This window comes from Liolophura sinensis, chromosome 4, assembly GCF_032854445.1.
Source record: "Liolophura sinensis isolate JHLJ2023 chromosome 4, CUHK_Ljap_v2, whole genome shotgun sequence".
NCBI lineage: Eukaryota > Metazoa > Mollusca > Polyplacophora > Chitonida > Chitonidae > Liolophura > Liolophura sinensis.
Window position 1 is genome coordinate 14,329,565 of NC_088298.1, and position 17,384 is coordinate 14,346,948.

Genomic DNA, 17,384 nt, shown 5'->3' on the forward strand with positions numbered 1-17,384 from the left:
AGATTATGCGTCTCCCGCAGTGATCTCTTTTCTCTAATATATTAGTACTCTCCAACACCATGTATTTCCAAAATTTAACCTTGCACAGCTGACTGGTTTTGATGTGAAATTCCTGACAAACCAGCTATACACAAGCTGGGTGTCATCCACATCAACGCTGTAAAACCAGAACCAAAACCAAATTTATATGGTTGATCTTTTGCACTTTGGTAAAACATAGAAATATTACTGTTTTTTTTTTTTTTTATCAAATGCCAACCGATGCACGTGATGCATTATTACAAGACTCGATGGAATTAGCAATTTCACCAAGGACTGTTGCATATTTAATAAAATCCCCCAAAAACGCTATTTAGCGTATAAGAATACCACCCTCAAAATTCGACAGCGATATTATCAGCTTAATAATTTCACCATAATGTCATGAAAGTAGATCAATGCTGTATTATTTACAAGGTCTTCATTCAGATAACTGTTAATTGTCCTTTAAAATACAATAATCTATAAAAGGAGACAAACAGTTAAGAATTTTTTGTCTGTAATTACAACACCTGTGATGTTGTACTTAACTGCTTGTCTGTAACAATGAAAACAAACTAAACTTCAGAAAAACTAAATATTTCAATCGCACGCTCCCCCCCCCCCACCCCAGCCATGTGGGCTTAACATTTATGTTGACGACAGTTACATATGAAATCTTTAAAAGCTTAAGTCAAATGTACAACATATATATATATATATATATATATATATATATATATATATACACAAGAGCTATTATCATTTATTTGTAAAACTTATCGCAAATACTTTAAAAGTATTCACGAAAGTAAAAATCATATTCAGTGATCTGCAAAAGTTGTTGTCATGTGTACGTGGATTGTTAAAAGTCAATCTGAAAAAGCCACATTCCCAAAAATACATGCAACACCAATAAACCTGTGAACATTAATGAACAGTTCACCGTCTACGAGTCAAAATGAGTAGATTTCTGGGCATAGTTGCCATGTACACTTTTTTACCTCCTTTTTTAGAGTGCGTTCCGCCTCCACTCTTCAGGCTGGGTTGGCTTCCCTTCCAGCTGGGCAGGGTCCCCGGCAGGTGTACCTGACTTCCTGTGCTGGACTCTGCCAAACTCTCACGACTACTGTGAAGGTGGGAGCCTGCAGCTAATACTGGACCTGGTTACCATGACAACATCATAATAATACATCAAAAGTCGAACATACTTACGCTGATCAGCTTTTATAAATTTTATTTCAGTGGTATTTCCAGGAGTGTAACTCCACGAATGTTTACTATTACAAAAAGCAAAGACACAAATTCATGGCTGTGCCTATAGGTTAACAACACATGCGCTGGGAGGTGTTCTGTTGTCTGCAAATATTTTAATCGCACCTACATTAATAAAATTTATTCTAACTTGCTTGTTAGCCCCTCCCTTTTCTGTGTAATGTGAACATTTAATCCAAGTCCGCTCCTTGTAAAAATTTGCTGTACAAATGCAGCTTATAATACGGTCTGGGGGCCTCAGCTCCCAAGCGGTTAGTGTGCCAGCGCAGCATCATGACGCAAGAGCCTCTCACCAATGCGGCTGAGTTCAAGCCCAGCTCAAGCTGGCTTCCTCTCCAGTTGTACGTGGAAAAAGACTGCCAGCAACCTGCGGATGGTCGTGGTAATCGTATAAGTGAAGTATTACTGAGTACGGCGCAAAACATAAACTAAATAAATAAATTAATAGAAGATGAGTTGTCCCGCACCTTTGCTCCTGGGGCTGTGCTGGACTTTCTCCCCATCCTGAGCACCACTTCCTGCCAGCTCTCTCTCACTCTCCCTGCGGATCATTGACGCCTCCCTAGCTCGTTCGAGAATCTCTGTTTCTGTGATGTCAACCCCCCACTCTGCACCCTCATCATCTACATACAACAAAATTATGGCTTACAACAACAGTAACCGGTAACATAAAAATAACTAACAAGGCATATTAAAATTGATATACACAGATTCTTTGTGAAGTTACAAGAGCAACGAAAGTTGTCTATCTTCAAGCGCACTCTTCTCTATTTGAGATCATGTACACCTGAGAACTTGCCAATTTACTTGCGCCTAAAGACTTTACTCATTCAAGCCAAAAGGCTAAAATGTTATGTACAAAAAAAAAAAAAAAAATACAGAAGTATGATTTGTTGATTTTCACAATTTATGTACGTGTATGCTGTACAGCTAGTTTTGCAGCCTAGCATACTATAATTTCACCCGCTAGCACAGTTGGTAGAGCGTCCGCTTCAAGAGTGGTAGATCCAGGGTCAATCCTGGGCTGAGTCACACCTAAGACTTTAAAAAAGAGGAAGTTGTAACTTCCTTTCTTGGCGTTCACCATGAAGGGGGTAGTGTAACGACTGGTTGACCCATATCAGTATAATGGCTCAGGCAGGGTGGGGCGGCTTACCAGATAAAAGAGCGGTGGAAATTCGTCCTGCAACAAGGAGGCACATGACATGCACTCTGAGGATTTCTTCGTCATATGACTGAAAAATTGTTAAGTGCAACGTTAAACCCCAAGCACTCACTCACTACTATAATTTCACTACTATAACTATGCTATTAGGCATAGTTCTGGACGCGTGCAATCTCAAACAGAAAGTACCATTAACTATCCTTTCATTGTAGCTGAAAAACTTGTGAACAGCAATGATAATTTCTGGCGATACAATGGCTATGAGAGTTGGCTACCTTCATGCGTGCTCTCCTCTGTTGGAGGTATGGTAGGTTCCCTGGACGGTCCTCCTCGTACAGACTGAGGGAGATTTGTCAGCGTCGAATGTTGAGGAGTCGGGGGTTCAATATTGACCAATGGCACGTCCATCTTACCATCTTCCTTCTCCACTGGAACTAAATACACAAATCTCTTTTATTCTTTGAGGTTTTGTTTCATTTATTTATTGGATTTGTGTTCAACACCTCTTGACGCAAAAATGAAAAAAACCTACTTTATTTATGTGCCCTGTTTTTTTTTCATTCCATAATACAAATTTGTTTGGCCCTTCCTTTTTTGTTTTTTAACTTTCATCATGGATTTGTATTGTTTATATACAACAGATTTTCTAAGTGTGACGTGCAAATAAAACCAACTCTTAATTTCCATCTGATACCTCTTGCATCCTGTATAGGGGGCAGCACTGTGTAAGGAGAACTGATGTCTCCTCCTTCATCAATAATGGGAGGTAACTGTTGTGAAGCCTGTTGTTGTTGCAACAGTTTTCCAGACCTATTTGAACCTATGGAGCTTGTGTCAAAAGATCGTGGGAAATGACCGTCTGGGGGCACCTCGTCACTGTAGGGACGACCTTTGGGAGCTAAATAAACACCATAAAATACTCTTAATACAACTATACCATTTTACCTGTAATTGAAAAAATTAATTTAACTTACTAATGTAAAGTAGTTAATGTTAAGATACCACCAACATGTACTAAAGAACTATATGGTACATTAAGAAATTTATATTCTGAGAAATAGTAAAGTAACTTTATTTCCATCACACTTCCACACAAAAGGCAGAAAATGTTAACAGGGATGGAAGCATTTAAAAATTTTATAAACAATTTGGTGTCCAATCATTCTGATAATCTTAAGTCTGTAAAACACGCAATTCCACAGTATGAAAGCTTTAAAATGAAAAGTCACACCAGAAAACAATAACAGACTGGAAACAACTAAGAAATAGTACACGACTGATCTGAGAGACCTGGAGAGAGCACACAAATTGCACACATACTAATCAGGCCATACGTTCTCAGTGGCAAGCTACTAGCTCACCACCAGCACACTAGTACCCAGCTACCAGCATTCTGTTACCATGTCCCCTTACAACTGTTAATAGATCATAATATATGTACATGTAACTGTACTCCACAGAAGGACATCACCACTGTGACATTACCACAGTGTAATTTATTTATTTGATAGGTGTCTTATGTTGTACTCAAGAATGTTTCACTTCTACGCTGGCTGCCAGTATTATGGTGGAAGGAAACCGGGCAGAGCCTGGTGGGGAAACACACAACCATCTGCAGGTTGCTGGAAGGCCTTCCCAACAGAGGAAGAGGAAGCCAGCATGAGCTGGACTTGAACTCACAGCAACTGTACTGGTGAAAGTCTCCTGGGTCATTGTGCTGGGCTTTCACACTACTCACCTCGGCTACGACATTGTAAAGGTAACTGTACATGCAGCTTGCAAGATGCATTCGAAGACGGGGTGTTTTATGTCTATAGCCTACTCAAATTGAAGTACTTACCTGTATAGATATTTCTGAAATGGCTAACACCAATATCATTGGAATAAAGCAAGCTGAGAAGGTAGAATTCACATAAAACTAATCCTGTGACAAAAGAGTAATGCAAAATGACATTGGAACTCATCTGTACTTCTAATAAATGCATCATAGTTGCATACAATTTAAGCCAATAACTCCAATTAGATATATTACAAAGCACTTAATGACTGCTGTCAAACTGTCAGAATTCCATGGAGTCCAATGTCAAGCTGTATTCTAATCTCAATAATAGTTCTGCTTACTTATATAATCAGCTGGTCAGTTGCAAGTTTCCCTTTGTGTCCCTAAATATTAAAAACTTCCTGGGATCCTATGCACTCCTGGGATATTCTTTTTAAAATTTTTCTCAATAATCGCAAGCCTTTGTGGAATCATGGAAAAACGACCAAGGTTTTGAGAATATCTCAAATGTAAATGGGTATAAATTCCTTGAGTTCCCATTCTCTTTTTGCATCGCTCTTTGACAAACATCACTCTTTGACAAACGTCAACACCACTGCACATCTTCTGATTAACTTGTTACCAAATGCCTGTTCTGAAAATTTCAGACATTTCAAAAACGAGACGACAGCGGAGATCACTGTGTGAAAAAAAAATATGAAAAGGTGCTAGAGTTATTCCAACAACAACAACATTCCACGTTGAAATACAGCCACTGTGCATGTCAAACCATTATGAATTATCTTCATCAAAATCACTTGTAACAATATGGAATTTTGCAGAACAGAAAAGTTGTATTTATTTTTTATTATAATAAACAAATCTCTAATCCGCTCCCCCCCCCTCCCAAAATGAAACCATCAAAAAGGTACTTGAAAAAAAAAAAAACAACTTTTGGAGATGATCTAAATGGTCCTAAATTTACTTTTGGAAAAATTTAACCCAGAAACATTTCTTGGGTCATGCAATACACTGTAAATCTGAGACAAAACAACAGTTATAATGGTATGGAAAAAAAAAACCAAATGAAAAATTTTGGAGACATATTATAGACTTTGAATTTGAGACAAATGTAAAACACGTTTTTTAAACACAAAAGTGGACAAGAAAACAGGCAGATGGTGAACAAGTACAACTACTCTACCTTCAAACGAGCGTGCAGAGTACTGCGGTACACTACGACCTTTAAGCGACCCCCCAGAGGTCGACAATGACTTTGCACCTTTTGCTGATAACAGTGATCCATCCAACAATGATGTGCCTTTCTTAGAATCCAACAGCGACTGGAAAAGAGAAAAAATCCACACATAAATAATTAATTTGAGCAAAACAGAAAAAAAAAAAAAATTTGACAATTTCTGATCTCTCTACAATCTACGGTTGTTCAGTAGAACAAATGTGTAACTTTTCTCATAAAACATGTCAACTTATAGCATTCTTTTAGAGCTAGAAAATATTATTCCCTGAAAAGATGTGCACATTTGCAACTGTCATAACATCCTGCAAACACTCAAGGTCCTGCTGCATTCAGGCACCGTGCTAAGTGAATGGTTCATGCTAAAAGACAAGATATCAAAATTTCAACCACAAACTGACCAACATATTTACATGCTTAGAAGTCCAGCTCATGCTGGCTTCCTCTTCCGCCGTACGTGGAAAGGTCTGCCAGCAACCTGCGGATGGTTGTGGATTTTTTCCCCCGGGCTCTGTCCAGTTTCCTCCCACCATAATGCTGGTCGCCATTGTATAAGTCAAATATTCTTGAGTTCGGCGTAAAACACCAATCAAATAAATAAATAAATAAATGCTTAGAGATCTGCTAGTCTCCATTAAAAAGCTGCGATGAGCCAGTATACGTAACATGGCAAAATCTACAGTCTCAATGTTGTATATATTAACATAAATTTTAAGTGTAGTACCCTGCCCTGATTACTACAAATTGTTTATATTCTATCAGTCCCTGAAGTTAACCAAACCAACAACTGTATTTTTGTCTCCAAATCCACACCCAAAGCCTTTTAGGTGAATGGTTCTAATATTCTTATTGCATTTATGTTTTGCTAAATTTTTTGGGGTGTTTGAACACTGCAAGAGAATCTTCTCATAATCTCAGTAATCTCTATGGTGACTTATTAGCATGTAAATTTTCATAAGGGTTAATATGTGCATGTGTTTATATCCAGATCTGCACAAAATTATTATTATTTATCATATTTATGCATATAAATATTGCGTAGATGTGAATGTAAAATACAGTTTGGTCAAAGAACAAAACTATTCAATGGTGACCCTTGAAAGTAAAAGCCAATACATCAATTTATCGAAAATTCAAAACTGTTAATGGTTGTTTTATTGCACTCATATTCCTCCTACACGAGAGAGGTGGGCCAAAGGTAAGAAATTTGTGAACAATAAAATCATCTCTACTTTTACAGCATAACAAGTAGAATTAACCTCATGTTTTACCAATGAGTTCAACATAATACAAGACAAAGTGTTTCACATATTAATGATTCATCTGGACATTTCAGTACCGGTATATTAATTTAGTTCTCCTGATGATGACGGAATAAGGTGTCAAAAAAGTGAGTCAAAGTGAGTCTTTCATTCATCAGATACACATAGTACTCGTGTATTACGTGAAATTCTTCAGTGGAAAAGGAAAGGCGTTAGTCTCTGGCAGTTATGTCTTTATAAAAATTGCATGGGTGCCTAAGGAAGCGTTGGCTGATAAAACCTGCATGACTGTACTGGGCTACACTTTGATCTTACATATTCTGTAAAGCTACATGTTATCAAATATGATCAATGAGCAGAACACGCTGTACTGTAACGTCTGAAATGAAAAGATGTCAAGGAAAATGGTAATACATACATTGTTAAGCCTAACTGTCATATAATAATAAGTATGAATTTAACAACATCATTTAATACCAATTAAAGGTCCAAAAATACATGTACTATCATTTGAAGTCAAATTCTCACCATCATAAATGTTAGTCTAATACTGTCAATCAGCACAGGGGGCAAAAATCCCTCCCCCAGCAGTCGAGGGGTCAACGATTGCGGAGTGCTACAGGTGTAAAGCTTCCGTTTTTTCTTTTTCCGGGGTGTCTTTTTACCAACGAGGCTGTGAATATCCAGTGGAGGAAAGAAACAACCTCCTTTCCTTTCTTGACATGTCAGATAGTTTCTCTCTGTCGTAGCACCCATGTTGAAAATTGCACACAAATTCTGGATACAAAAATCCAAGTGTTTCTCTCAACTTGCTGTAAGCATTTTGATCATTAACTGTCGTGACAAAAGACTTTTTTTAACCACTTCACATACAGGTTTTCTGGCTATGCATCTGTCCTCTACTGAATCCCTAATTTCCACAATGGGCGACTCATATCTGTGCAAAGGAACATGTCTATAAAATACAGGTATAAAACCCTCTTTTTCCTCCCAGGAACGATCAACAAATTTCCTGCCACAAGAAATATTTACAAGTATATATTTATGTTCTAAAATGACTTTAAAATTATTCTTTGTTTTGGGGAACGCATTTCTTCAAGATACATGTTTACATAAGGTAAAAGTTTCCATATTCACCGGTATCCAATGATATGGCTTTGTATGTTGTCATTAAGATGTTCAGTTTAGCCCTGTCATCAAGCAACAATCTCCATCAATCTCCAGTGTTAAGTCCCAAGATTCATACATAGAGAACATACAAAAAGTGTCCTTCTTGGAAACTGCTAGGATTCCAAAAATCCAACCAGTATTGTCCATTCACATATATGCACACAAGTTAAATTGCATCATAGCCCTTCATGTATTCTGAAACAGGCATTACACATATAGTGTGGGTGAGTTTCACAATTAACACCAGGATCTTGATGGCCTCCACAACACCAGGTTCTTGATGGCCTCCACAACACCAGGTTCTTGGTGGCCTCCACAACACCAGGTTCTTGGTGGCCTCCACAACACCAGAATCTTGACGGCCTCCACAACACCAGATTGTTGACAGCCTCCACAACACCAGAATCGTGATGGCCTCCACAACACCAGAATCTTGACAGCCTCCACAACACCAGAATGCCTCATGGGCTACATACAGTTCCTGAATAATGAGGGACTACATACAATTCCAGCAAAATGAGGGACTACATACAATTGACAACATACAATTCCAGCATAATGAGGGACTACATACAATTGACAACATACAATTCCAGCATAATGAGGGACTGCATACAACTCCAGAATCTACCTAACTAGGATCCTGATTGTGTTTCCTTATCTGTGATGGATGACAAGCACACATGCACTACACTCCATTCACCAGTATGGGGAAACACCTCACATCATAAACACAAGTGGCAAGGTAAGTCAATGTCCAGCCTACAGGCACCACAAACTATGGGAGAACAACGGTATAAAGAACCTTAAGCAACTAAGAGGAATCATGCAACCATGTCCCCCAATCCTTCTTAGTGGACATGGGTGGCAGGGTTTCATGCGTACAAAGATTCTTACAGAAGGGATTGGGTGCAGTGCATGGGTTATGTATACACATACAGTAGGTATAAGTGTAGCTGTAATTCTCAGTGATGAAAACATAACAGTTGTAATGGGAGGGTTGATAACACTTCCCCACCTTGCCCGGTGACACATTCTCTGCACTTACATGTATAAGATATGGTTTATTTAAGGTTTCTTAGTTGTAATCATCCATGGCTAGAAATGACATGGTGCATTAGGGATAAAAGGGCACACTTAAAAATGGGGCAGGGTATCAATGTCCAGTGCATTCATCTGTTCATTGTAGATATTGTGCCCTCAAAAAAAGTGCGGAATTTTAGGGGCAACTGTCGCAGTACCCTTCTAAGGGTATGCATTAATAAACATAACTGATGGAGTTCCTTGTTTTTACACTCCTTATAACCTACATGTATAGTGTAATAAAGTGTGCATGTAAGGGTCTTCTGTTTCATAATTCAATCAAAAGAAATCCAACGATATAAATTAAAAACAGAAATAAAATTTCGTCCTGATGGCCATAAACACAACTTTAGAGCAATACCTTGAGATCATGAAGAATGGTCACAAAATAATGTCATCTGATCCTGGTTCAAAAAGAGTTCAGTTCGTTCTTCAACCTTCTCCTAGCAAATGCTATACGTGTATAACCAGATATATGTGATACATGACACGCGAGAGCTCCGAACCAAGAAAGACAATAATAAACCCTTTCAAAGCAGGTCTGCACTGGAAATAAGTAGTTATGATTTTCATATTTTCAATGATTTTATCACTTTATGTACCACTGAAATTGGTTCAAATTATATGTAGGCCCATGAAGAGTATTTGCCTGAGTGTAGTGTTAGTAACCTACATGTACAAGTGGTTTATTTTTTAGACTGACATAAAAATATACTTATACCTATAATGCCATGCATGATAATTATATTTCTTACTATATATACTTTTTTAGTTCTTTAATGATTTGTGTTGAGCACTTTTCTAGACTTTGGTTTTATAATGACTAAACCAAAAGGTCCATTATGGTTGGTGACTGGTAGGTGAATGTCTGTTTAGAAGTTTTACAACTTTGTCTTTGAGAAAATTCTTTCTTTTCTTTAGCTGCTTGTGTTTTGTAGGTCCATACACCGCTGTTTACTGAGCATTTATTGTTCATACACGAATATCTGTAGTACCTTGCAATACTTCCATTGATTATGAAAATATATATAACTGGATCTTAATCATTCCGCGAACACTGAGTGGATCGACACAGTATAAATGTGTTTCCACATGCATTTAATTCTCAGACGGATTAATGCACAGATTACACTAAAAATAAGAACAGGCACTTCTAAAAACTGCATTGGATTAATTGCTAAGCTGGTTTCTAAGTTTGTAGTCTGACAATACCCACTTTATACAGTATAAAGCCTTCACTGATTATGTTACATAACTGTGAAAAATCAGGATAAATGATGCAAGGTTACATGGAAGTAGTATGAAGAGAATAGAACAGAATAGCTATACAAATGCCTGGCACAGATACAGAATTCAGTACTATTGCCCTAATCTAACTCAGGCTGAAAGAGCACTATGATTGGTTGGTATGGCAGTGAATGTGGATATACACATGCAGGCATATTCATTGTCACAATTAATGTCTTACACATATTTTTAAGTCCTGGCAACAAATTTTGCATGTTATTAATTAATATTTAATTCAACCACTTGGGTGATTGATACATTTGGGGAGTGGGACTTGGCTGAGTGGTTGACGAACGACAGTAAGTCACTTTCGCATTTCAGATGGGCGCCATGTTTTAAAATAGAAATGTTGGGAGATCCTGCCGTACACGGGAGCTAGGTGCTAATTTTCTCTACATTAAGTATCTGTTTCATTCCAATTTTGCACCTGAAATCACTCTCCTATTCACAGTAACTGATAGTAAAAACAATGGAGAAAATGAAAACGCAAAGTAGATAGTGTTAGTTTGAAATGTTGCCATTTTATTGGCCCTGACAACAGCTGCAACCTCAAGCTTCAAAGGCCACTGTCTGTTACTGGGTGCGAATTTGACCACGGCTGCTCTGTTGTGACGCGTGTAGTGGCGCTCATGCTGAAATGCGAATGTGACTTATTGTGTTTTAGTTTCTTCAACACACAAGGTCAATATAAGCAGCCAATGAGGCAAGCCAATCTCTGGCCTGGGCGAGTCTTATTAGAACTGACTGACACCTTGTATGTTTGACAACTGTGATATAGGAAAGACAGACTATAAATACAAGTAACATGCAATCGAAGGCAAAGTGAATGAAGGAACAACACAAAACACACAGTTATATTCAACTCTAATTAAATACACAGATAAAATTAAACACAAGGGAAACAAGAAAGAAATTGATCAAATATATCGACTTGTTTAGTCAACTTCAATTTGCCTCAAAACACAGCACTCAGGACAACAGATGAACCTGTACAACTTTCTCGAACCAGGCATGGATACAACAATGGCGAAGTTTGCCTGTCTAGGTGCAAGAACCCTTGAAATCTATGTGAAACAAAACAGATTCTCCTAATATAGCAGCTTTGTTTGCTTTGACATTATTGGTTATCCTTGGCACAGCAAAGAATCAATTGCCACAGACCTGTGAGATTCTTTATCTTAATATCCATGTTGCCATAAGAAAGCGTGCCGTTACCTTCGATTGGACGAAAGATGGCAACAATGACTTTATTCTTCATCAGCTCTGCACTTCTTGCCGATGCTGCTTAAAGTAAACATGATAATACCTCACAGGGAAAATGTGAATGGTTGATTTTCTACATCCTGAGATTTATTGAACTTGAAGTGTCAACAAGGAAAGTGGGTCTACATAAGAATTGTCCCTGGGGTCATGTTTTCTGTGAGCTAGTTGCACTTCCAGAGCCATTATAGATTTCAAAGCATTAACTCTACACTGTCAGCATCTCAGGTAACCGGATCTCAGTTCAAAGGTAGGCTTTTACGAATTTGTCTTTTCTACTCAAAATTGACACACTAAATATTTTAATTTCTCTATGTATGGTGTTATTTGTTCCTCCAGAACATGGTGAGACACGTGCCCGCTCAATTGATGTCAGCAATGTTCGCTAACAGTTTTGGCAAGTCATATGATACAGCAGAACTTTTATGCTACCCTCACTGACAAAAGAGTTCAAGAGAGAAAAACTTCAGTGAGTAGTCTATACAGGAAATTCTTTCTCACAAGAAAAAATACTAAATTCAGGGAGACCAGCAATACAGGAATATGATTAAACCAACAAAATTCCAAATTCACGCCGACTCAGTGGTAAGATCATACAGATAAAAGTTTCCCGAATTCTTGAATTCACGCATACAACCAGTTTTCACGCTGTAGAGAAAAACAACTGCCACTAGGAAAAATGATTGCCAACAGAAAGCTCCTTAATTCACACTGTAGGTAAACAAGTGCCACTAGGAAAAATAATTGCCAACAGAAAACTCCTTAATTCACACTGTAGAGATAAACAATTGCCACTAGGAAAAACAATTGTCAACAGAAAGCTCCTTAATTCACACTGTAGGTAAACAAGTGCCACTAGGAAAAATGATTGTCAACAGAAAGCTCCTTAATTCACACTGTAGGTAAACAACTACCACTAGCAAAAATGATTGCCAACAGAAAACTCCTTAATTCACACTGTAGGTAAACAAGTGCCACTAGGAAAAATGATTGTCAACAGAAAGCTCCTTAATTCACACTGTAGGTAAACAAGTGCCACTAGGAAAAATGATTGCCAACAGAAAACTCCTTAATTCACGCTGTAGAGATAAACAACTACCACTAGGAAAAATGATTGCCAACAGAAAACTCCTTAATTCACACTGTAGGTAAACAAGTGCCACTAGGAAAAATGATTGCCAACAGAAAACTCCTTAATTCACACTGTAGGTAAACAAGTGCCACTAGGAAAAATGATTGCCAACAGAAAACTCCTTAATTCACACTGTAGGTAAACAAGTGCCACTAGGAAAAACAATTGTCAACAGAAAGCTCCTTAATTCACACTGTAGGTAAACAAGTGCCACTAGGAAAAATGACTGCCAACAGAAAACTCCTTAATTCACACTGTAGGTAAACAAGTGCCACTAGGAAAAACGATTGCCAACAGAAAACTCCTTAATTCACACTGTAGAGATAAACAACTACCACTAGCAAAAATGACTGCCAACAGAAAACTCCTTAATTCACATTGTAGAGGTAAACAATTGCCACTAGCAAAAATGACTGCCAACAGAAAACTCCTTAATTCACACTGTAGAGATAAACAATTGCCACTAGGAAAAATGACTGCCAACAGAAAACTCCTTAATTCACACTGTAGAGATAAACAATTGCCACTAGGAAAAATGATTGCCAACACATAACTCCTTAATTCACACTGTAGAGATAAACAACTACCACTAGGAAAAATGACTGCCAACAGAAAACTCCTTAGTTCACACTGTAGGTAAACAAGTGCCACTAGGAAAAATAATTGCCAACAGAAAACTCCTTAATTCACACTGTAGAGATAAACAACTACCACTAGGAAAAATGATTGCCAACAGAAAACTCCTTAATTCACACTGTAGAGATAGACAACTACCACTAGGAAAAATGATTGCCAACAGAAAACTCCTTACTTCACACTGTAGAGATAAACATCTACGACTAGGAAAAATGACTGCCAACAGAAAACTCCTTAAGTCACACTTTAGAGATAAACATCTACCACTAGGAAAAATGACTGCCAACAGAAAACACCTTAATTCACACTGTAGAGATAAACAACTACCACTAGGAAAATGACTGCCAACAGAAAACTCCTTAATTCACACTGTAGAGATAAACACTAGCCACTAGGAAAAATGACTGCCAACAGAAAACTGCTTAATTCACACTGTAGAGATAAACAATTGCCACTAGGAAAAATGATTGCCAACAGAAAACTCCTTAATTCACACTGTAGAGATAAACAATTGCCACTAGGAAAATGACTGCCAACAGAAAACTCCTTAATTCACACTGTAGAGATAAACACTAGCCACTAGGAAAAATGACTGCCAACAGAAAACTGCTTAATTCACACTGTAGAGATAAACAATTGCCACTAGGAAAAATGATTGCCAACACAAAACTGCTTAATTCACACTGTAGAGATAAACAATTGCCGCTAGGAAAAACAATTGCTCCCAGAAAACTGCTTAATTCACACTGTAGAGATAAACAATTGCCACTAGGAAAAATGATTGTCAACAGAAAACTCCTTGATTCACACTGTAGAGATAAACATTTGCCACTAGGAAAAATGATTGCCAACAGATAACTCCTTAATTCACACGGTAGAGATAAACAATTGCCACCAGGAAAAACAACTGCCACCAGAAAACTCCTTAATTCACACTGTAGAGATAAACAATTGCCATTAGGAAAACTGATTGCCAACAGAAAACTTCTTAATTCACACGGTACAGATAAACAATTGACACTAGGAAAAACAATTGCCAACAGAAAACTCCTTAATTCACACTGTAGAGATAAACAATTGCCACTAGGAAAAATGATTGCCAACAGAAAACTCCTTAATTCACACGGTACAGATAAACAATTGCCACTAGGAAAAACAATTGCCACCAGAAAACTCCTTAATTCACACTGTAGAGATAAACAATTACCACTAGGAAAAATGACTGCCAACAGAAAACATCTTAATTCACACGGTACAGATAAACAATTGACACTAGGAAAAACAATTGCCAACAGAAAACTCCTCAATTCACACTGTAGAGATAAACAACTACCACTAGGAAAAATGACTGCCAACAGAAAACTCCTTAATTCACACTGAAGAGATAAACAATTGCCACTAGGAAAAATGATTGCCAACAGATAACTCCTTAATTCACACTGCAGAGATAAACAATTGCCACTAGGAAAAATGATTGCCAACAGAAAACTCCTTAACTCACACCGAAGAGATAAACAGCTGCCACTAGGAAAAACAATTGCCACCAGAAAACTCCTTAATTCACACTGTAGAGATAAACAATTGCCACTAGGAAAAATGACTGCCAACAGAAAACTCCTTTATGCACACTGTAGAGATAAACAATTGCCACTAGGAAAAACAATTGCCAACAGAAAACTCCTTAATTCACACTGTAGAGATTAACAATTGCCACTAGGAAAAACAACTGCCACCAGAAAACTCCTTTATTCACACTGTAGAGATAAACAATTGCCACTAAGAAAAACAATTGCCACCAGAAAACTCCTTTATTTACACTGTAGAGATAAACAATTGCCACGAGGAAAAACAATTGCCACCAGAAAACTCCTTTATTCACACTGTAGAGATAAACAATTGCCACTAGGAAAAACAACTGCCTCCAGAAAACTCCTTAATTCACACTGTAGAGATAAACAATTGCCACTAGGAAAAACAATTGCCACCAGAAAACTCCTTTATTCACACTGTAGAGATAAACAATTGCCACTAGGAAAAATGACTGCCACCAGAAAACTCTTTAATTCACACTGTAGAGATAAACAATTGCCACGAGCAAAAACAATTGCCACCAGAAAACTGCCTAATTCACACTGTAGAGATAAACAATTGCCACTAGGAAAAATGACTGCCAACAGAAAACTCCTTAATTCACATGGTAGAGATAAACAATTGCCACTAGGAAAAACAATTGCCACCAGAAAACTCCTTAATTCACACTGTAGAGATAAACAATTGCCACTAGGAAAAACAACTGCCACCAGAAAACTCCTTAATTCACACTGTAGAGATAAACAATTGCCACTAGGAAAAACAATTGTCACCAGAAAACTCCTTAATTCACACTGTAGAGATTAACAATTGCCACTAGGAAAAACAACTGCCACCAGAAAACTCCTTTATTCACACTGTAGAGATAAACAATTGCCACTAAGAAAAACAATTGCCAACAGATAAGTCCTTGATTCACACTGTAGAGATAAACAATTGCCACGAGGAAAAACAATTGCCACCAGAAAACTCCTTTATTCACACTGTAGAGATAAACAATTGCCACTAGGAAAAACAACTGCCTCCAGAAAACTCCTTAATTCACACTGTAGAGATAAACAATTGCCACTAGGAAAAACAATTGCCACCAGAAAACTCCTTTATTCACACTGTAGAGATAAACAATTGCCACTAGGAAAAATGACTGCCACCAGAAAACTCTTTAATTCACACTGTAGAGATAAACAATTGCCACGAGCAAAAACAATTGCCACCAGAAAACTGCCTAATTCACACTGTAGAGATAAACAATTGCCACTAGGAAAAATGACTGCCAACAGAAAACTCCTTAATTCACATGGTAGAGATAAACAATTGCCACTAGGAAAAACAATTGCCACCAGAAAACTCCTTAATTCACACTGTAGAGATAAACAATTGCCACTAGGAAAAACAACTGCCACCAGAAAACTCCTTAATTCACACTGTAGAGATAAACAATTGCCACTAGGAAAAACAATTGTCACCAGAAAACTCCTTAATTCACACTGTAGAGATAAACAATTGCCACTAGGAAAAAAAACTGTCACCAGAAAACTCCCTAATTCACACTGTAGAGATAAACAACTGCCACTAGGAAAAATGATTGCCAACAGATAAGTCCTTGATTCACACTGTAGAGATAAACAATTGCCACTAGGAAAAATGATTGCCAACAGATAACTCCTTAATTCACACTGCAGAGATAAACAATTGCCACTAGGAAAAATGATTGCGAACAGAAAACTCCTTAATTCACACTGAAGAGATAAACAACTGCCACTAGGAAAAATGATTGCCAACAGAAAACTCCTTATTTCACACTGTAGAGATAAACAATTGCCACTAGGAAAAATAATTGCCAACAGAAAACGCCTTAGTTTACACAGCAGAGATAAACAATTGCCACTAGAAAAAAAAATTGCCACCAGAAAACTCCTTAATTTAAGAAGACATGCATATATAAGGATTTTGACGATCCCTACTAGTAGATTCTTCATTCCATTTTGTAAAATTTTACAAATATTATAATTGTCCATCCAATCCGAGGAAACATTTACTGTGCATTTTAATTCACTGGAAAACAAAATTTCACAGAGCAATACCATTGCTCAAAAGCCTGATCACATGAGAAATTCTGTCGTTCGAACAAAAGCACAAATTTGTCCTGAATTTGAACCATTAAATGATTCAGGAAATTTATAGGCCACAAGCATTCATCAAGTAAAGGGAAAAATGGATATCTAAACAGTTAGGGCTTGAACTGTCCTGATAACCATACACGCATTCACAACAAATTTGAAATAAAGTTTAAGATTACCATTCCTTACATGTACATCATCCACACAAATTTCTCGGAACAACACGCACACATGTATAGACACAGAGAATCCCAGAATCCTTTAAACCTAAATGTACATGAAATAAACAATGATCTATGTGATGATCAGCACGGCTAATTCAATCATCAAAGCTACAAACATGACTGGTATGTGTATATGTACACCAGGCAC

General features: G+C 37.5%; 1 protein-coding gene across 4 annotated transcripts in view; it reads right to left on the minus strand.

Annotated features, from left to right (window-relative positions):
- Window positions 1-17,384, minus strand: part of LOC135464585 (uncharacterized) — a 38,744-nt gene that overhangs the window by 18,587 nt on the left and 2,773 nt on the right. For 3 of the 4 annotated variants that reach the window (XR_010443666.1, XM_064742024.1, XM_064742023.1), the window contains exons 1-6: window positions 7,263-7,856; window positions 5,500-5,560; window positions 3,153-3,356; window positions 2,734-2,892; window positions 1,761-1,916; window positions 1,023-1,181 (exon numbers count right to left, since the gene is read on the minus strand). Coding sequence is in view for 3 of the 4 variants with exons in the window: in XM_064742024.1 (XP_064598094.1) it covers window positions 1,023-1,181; window positions 1,761-1,916; window positions 2,734-2,892; window positions 3,153-3,356; window positions 5,500-5,560; window positions 7,263-7,490 (967 nt within the window). In the remaining variant the exon portion in view is untranslated. Of the gene's footprint in view, window positions 1-1,022; window positions 1,182-1,760; window positions 1,917-2,733; window positions 2,893-3,152; window positions 3,357-5,499; window positions 5,561-7,262; window positions 7,857-17,384 lie in introns of those variants that run through there. The other variant, XM_064742025.1, reaches the window with a different exon arrangement.